Here is a 6064-nt window from a genome sequence, read left to right on the forward strand (position 1 = left end):
TTGATACAGGTCAGCCTTACTGAAAGCATTAACAAAACTTTCTATCACAGCACTGATTTATTTTTCCAGCCAGTGTATATGCTTCTAAGTTAGATATCTCTCTTCTACCACTTTGCCCCTTTTATGCGCTCTGGGACCCCTGCAGTTTGTGTGTAGAAAGCTAGTAGGCCCCGGGTGAGTAAAATAAATCCAAACGAAGTTCATTTTCAAAAGAAAACATGAATGAGCAGCAAGAATTTAGGGCAAGGAAATAGACAAAACCTGTTTTTTCGGGGCAGAGGCCTGAAATCCGACTTGCGACTCTCAGGTCCCTGCATGTGTTCTTAGAAAAGAATTTTGTTTCCTTTTGAAACTTTCTGCTAAAGCAAAACATGTTGCTGTCTCAATGTATACATATATTAGATTTATTGCAAATACTGTTTTTGTGTGTGTGCTTTTATGGTAGACTTGGTTTGCTATTTCTTTAGCATAGATTAATTTAAATTCCATTTTTCGGAGCATCAGTGCCCAAAATAATATTTCTAACTACCATTGTCAAACAATTTCTCATAAGGCCATTTTAAGCTGATAGTGTGCTCTGTTCTATTCTGGGGTCTTTCCAACCTTCAAGCCCTCTTTACATCTTATGATCCATTCACCCACAGAATGTAGAAATAATTTCTGATTTTATATGCAGATACTGAATGCCCAACCCCAATCTTTGTTTAGTTCCCCCAAACAATTAATTTCATGAGAACTAGTTCTCTCTCATACCAATATTTCAGAATCACAGGAAGCTGTTAATATTATTAAGATTTCAGTATATATTTCTAAATGGCCCTATGACTTTATTGTTCTGTTTCCAGTGCCTTCGCCTCTAATCTGTCACTGGCCAGTCTCCCTTAACTCTTCCGAACTCTTCCTGAAAAACCTGTTATGCCTTCACACCTGATCCCCGATGGTGCACAGAGAAGCCTCCTCACCTTCCAAAGGAATCCAACGCATCCTCGTAGGTAGGGACTGACTCTGGCACCTTATTAGGGTCCCCATTGACTTTTAACAAAGTCTATTACATTTCATTTTTAATACTACGGCACAGTGAATCTATTAAATTTCAAAATATTCCACTTAAAATGTCAGATTAATTCTGAAACAATAAATCCCCCCATGAACTGTTAATTTGACTACAGATTTTAAAATTCCCAGTATGGTATATCCCCAGTGTCTAAAGCATTCCAACATGGTTATCGGCTCAGCTGAGTTCAAATCCTGGCTCTGCCACAGATTAGGCAGGCTTGAGCAATTTTTTTCTGAACCCCTGAGCATTATTCATCTGTCCAGATACTCTCTGTGGAACATCTATTGTGTGTCACATGCCAAGGTCATAGGGTGAACAAGGCAGTGAGAGTGGTCCACTAAGCTGACCCTCAAATGGGCTAAGTTTCCTCATCTTTAAAATAGAAATAATAAGCCCCGTCTTGTAGGATCGTAAATGTTGAATGGCTCCTCCAACATATGGCTTCTCACCACCTTTGCTATCTGCTGCCACCTCCACCATCCCCTACTTTCTTGTCTCTGAAGGACAATATTAACTAAGCTTCTCTGCTGAAGCTCTTCAAGATAAAATGACCTTTTGGAACCAGACCAGGACAGTTCATAGGAAGCTACACTTCTGGAGAGAGGTATTCTGGAGGCTGTCAGTGTGGGTCCTGCACAACCAAGAGAACAGTGCCCCTGGTTCATGCACACCATCCACTGCCCAGGAAAAGCCTGGGTTTCCTTGATCTGGTTGCTTATTCTTTCTAGGTTATCATTTCAAGGTGCCCAAATCAGACAGAAATCAGATATCACATGATATCTCCTTCTTTATTGGAAAGAAGTTTTTTTTCTTCCATGTGAGTCATTTGGAGATTCCTCATGCATTGTTAATTAAAACAAGAGAAAGATGGATAAAATATAGCTTGTTTAAAGCATCTGTATTTAAATCTACATTCTATGAATTGAGTCCACTCCCAAATACAAAGTTGTTTGAAGTTATTAGTTGACAAACTGAAAACTAAGTATGCATTTCTAAAGGTGTTTGTGTGTTGAAGAATAAAATGTAACTCTAGGAAGAATCTAATGTTTAATGCTATGTGTATTTGTTTATAGACTCTGTTAAAAGTTGTGTAGCCAAGTTGTTCTTCACCTGCTCCTTGAAGGGTCATTACTGCCTATACAGTAAATCCAGTTTTATTCTCATCAGCCAAGAACCTCAGCTGTGGATCCAGATCATGTTTCTATTTCAGCAGGTGCGTATAATTCGTGTTCATCATGGCTCCTTAATGAGTCAGTGGGCTATGCATTTATAATCATTTTTACTGAATTATTCTTTGACCAAAGTAGATATGTAGATAACAGCAATATATATATATACATTTCATTACTAATTTTTAAATAAGGATTTTCTATATTTTAGGATAGTTTCCTTATAAAAGGCCCTGGATTACTAATCAGGAAGCCAAACCTATTAATATCTTGATATCCTTACTTTTAAAAAAGAAGAACAAAAGGGAAAATGCTTTTGGTTAAACAAGGGCAACAACGACAAATCCCAGCTGATATGGAGGAATAACTTCCCTTGTGTAGAGCGAGCCTTTATTTACGGTCTTTCAATCTCCAGTTAATTTTTGTGTCAACATATTCTTTTCAACTTTGTTAAAAAACTAGAATGCTACCTTTCCCATGGAATATATGTACAGGTAAAATTGCATAAAGAGGAACTTTGAACTTAACAATGAAAATTTGATGCAAAGATTTTAGCATCAAAAGAGATTCTTATTTGGAAATACTTATCTTGAATGCATTAAACTTTCATAAAAATTTTGAATATAGATTATAAAATGTTAGCAGTAGAAGGGATCTTAGATATTATTTTTATAGATAAGAAAATTAAAGGGCTGAACTCAGGCCACCTGACTCCTGGTCCAGTGGCCTTTTCGCTGTTGCCTTTGTGTTGAAAAATAAAAATGCAGGTGGGTGCAGGAAGGAAGGAGGCAGAAAAAACAGAATGCAAATGTTTTAAAATGGTTAAAAATTAGGCCAAGTGATAAGATAGTTTACTTACTTGTATTAATAAAACATTTCTATAATAGCCTCTACAAAAGTCACCAACCAGATAGTTATATTTCTTTATAAAGGCAGATTAATGCTGAATATATCGTAATCATAGATGTAACTATAGTAATTAAGAAAAGAGACTACTTAGAGATGTTTTAAGACTATCATCTTTTCCCGTATTAAATTTCTTAAGAAGACTTATTAACACCTCATAGAGAACAACTCACATTTTGATGTGAATCAAATTGTACTGGAATATGAAAAACAGCATTGCTCTTTCTTCATTTTCTTGAAATGAAGACCTATTTTTCTTCTACTTTACTTATATTTTTCAAATAGTTTTCATGGGTGATTTTGTATTTGGCTTCATCTTTGCCTTTCTTCTTAACAGTTGTCAGTTTTCTGAAAACAAACCAAGAAAACATGCTTTTATTTTTGTTCCTGGGTCTCATTTTATTTACCTAGTCTGATCCTTTGCCTTTCTTTTAGGCAAAATGGCCAAAAAGCATCTGTCTATGTTGCTTTTTCTTCTTTTCCACACCTTTGATATTGAGTGGTCTGGATGAGCCCGGACTTCACAATATCAATAAAAGATTTGAATAAAAATCAATTCTTTGACTTGATGATTACAAGCCTAGTACTAGCCTTATATGGTGGGCCAGACTGTTTCTCTTCTAGAATTTAACACATTTGTGGAGCTCTTAAATTCACTGATTCCAGTCTAAATGCTCCTCTTTGGACTGATAATGAATTAAACCCAGTTCTGCTCCTCTTTAAATGAAAAAATCATGTACTATATAAGTTTCTGATAATAATTAAGAAATTTCCAGTTATGTCTACATTATGGTTGCATAATCAATTTATCTGTTACTGGCTCTTAGCTTTTTTAATCTGTGGGCCACTTACACAGGCTATAAAATTCTCCACCTTTCCCCACTCAGTATAAGAAACAGATAATCTTGATGATAATAATGAGATCGTTACTGGAAGAAAATTTACTGATTTTTATTTACTAAATAGAAACTTTATATACACAAACAACCTAGAGAGTCTCATAAGTTAATGCTTGAATGTCATTGACATAGAAAATAGGATTTTATAAGCCAATATCAATATTTTATTATACATAAAGTATAATACTCATGGCATTATATGTATATAAATAATATTTCATGCCCTTAGTTGATGTTCTGTATATTTTTATAAAATGGCGCCCTTGTATTGAAACCTTCTCACATTTATAGGTATAACATCACAACATGTAAGTGACTATTAAAAACATAATTGATGAGTAAATATACAAACACACTCTAAATCTTTCTTTGAAATTTTTATTTTCATTAGTTTTAATGAAATATATATAAACATGATTTTTTTTTTACACTAACAATCTTATTATATAAAACTTAGAGTATCTTAAAGCTCTTGGAATATTCATCCATTTTACATTTTAGGATTAAAAATGTTTTTGTTCCCTCGCATGCCCACTCACACTGTTCATTTTTGAGTAGTTGCATAACAAACAATTAGTTATTTAATTTCTAGTCTTCATCATCTATTCTGATATTTGTACTCTAGCTTTAACTTTATACCTTAATTTTCAGATCTTTGTAAAAATAAATATGAATATTTATATTAACTATTTTCCAGTTTGGAAACATGCTTGGGAAATGACTGAGATAAATACTACATTACAAAACTTAGGCATATTTATAGAGATCAATAGCGACTGCCTTGAAAATCCTATTCAACAATTTTAATTTTCTGTTAAAAATGAAAAACCTAAAATGTATTATATGTTTGATCTTCAAGATAGATTTCTTTGTTGTTTTATTTAAATTTAAATCATGTTAAAGATCAAACTAAACCAAATAGTGTCTTGTAGTCAATCAAACAATATTGTTGAGACCAGAAAAAAAGTGTTGTTTTTCTCATTAATTCCTTTTCAGAGCCTATTTCCGGAGCCCCTGTCCATACAAAGTCGTTCTGTGCAATTTCTCAGATCTCTGTGGGAGAAGACACAGGCAGAGGGTGCTCACAGCTTTGAAACGGCCATGATGGAGTCCACATTTCTGCAGGAGAAGGTAAATGCTTATTTCCTTGGACATGTTATTTTAAACTAAGATTCAAGATTATATTGAAACAGTTTGCCTTTTTCTCAATAGCTCAATGTTTTCCTTCTTTACCTTCTTTTATCATTATCAAAAAAAACACTTCATAAGTAATGATTTTCAGGTGATTCTACAGTGGACTAAAGACAAAGTGCTATCAGCAGACAAGGTCATTAATGGTCTGTTGTGACTTTGTTAAATTAACATTTGTTAAGTGGTGCACAGAGTGCCAGAGGGTGAGCCCAAGTTCTATAAAGACCACAAGAGAAATCAAAATAGAGTTGATTACTCACAGGTCCTAGAGGAAATACACAACAGGCCGGAGGGGACATGTGAGGGGGTCCAAGCAAGGTGCAGACAGAGAGAGAGAGCAGGACCTGGGGCACATGCCTGTATTTGGGTCTGTGGATAAAGTGCTTTGTGGTTCCCAAGCTAAGGCCAGATTAGTCAATTTAAACCAAAAATGAACAGGGCTTTGGTGAGCCCCATGGAGCCTTCTCTAAAGGACTCACAAGGGGAAGGGCCTGGGAAGCGGGAGAGACTTCATTACAAGGGCAGTTGGGGAAGTCATATCGGAAACTTAACATTTGCTTATAACTCTGCAGGCTATTCACTCGCATTGGGGGGCATTCACTCGCATTGGGGGGCTGGTGTCAGTTTAAGACCCCCATAGGTGACTTGGCCAAACAAAATGAATGCCAAGGCAGGAATATCATGGAGTAGCTTAGCTAAATTCTCGACACTTCCATTTGAAGCTCACACGGTGACTTGATACAGCCCACTCGGAGCCCACAAAAACTACACTCAGAGCTACTCAAAAACTACATGCATGGTATAGAATAGAAAATGTTTGAGACATGAAGAAAATGACTCTA

The 6064-nt window shown here is 35.4% G+C and overlaps 1 protein-coding gene and 1 long non-coding RNA gene across 5 annotated transcripts in view; one reads left to right on the forward strand and one right to left on the reverse strand.

Moving 5' to 3' along the window:
- VEPH1 (ventricular zone expressed PH domain containing 1) overlaps positions 1-6064 on the forward strand; it is a 186273-nt gene that overhangs the window by 135540 nt on the left and 44669 nt on the right. The window contains 2 exon segments of the mRNA XM_025044232.1: positions 2131-2270; positions 5028-5162. Coding sequence (XP_024900000.1) covers positions 2131-2270; positions 5028-5162 — 275 coding nt within the window.
- The window catches only part of LOC112476817, a 113761-nt gene that overhangs the window by 10434 nt on the left and 97263 nt on the right, over positions 1-6064 (reverse strand). For all 4 annotated transcript variants that reach the window (XR_003045219.1, XR_003045221.1, XR_003045218.1 and 1 more), the window contains exon 5: positions 3306-3480. This is a non-coding gene — a long non-coding RNA (uncharacterized LOC112476817). The remainder of the gene's footprint in view (positions 1-3305; positions 3481-6064) is intronic.

Source organism: Pteropus alecto, unplaced genomic scaffold (assembly GCF_000325575.1).
Source record: "Pteropus alecto unplaced genomic scaffold, ASM32557v1 scaffold81, whole genome shotgun sequence".
Taxonomy (NCBI): Eukaryota; Metazoa; Chordata; class Mammalia; order Chiroptera; family Pteropodidae; genus Pteropus; species Pteropus alecto.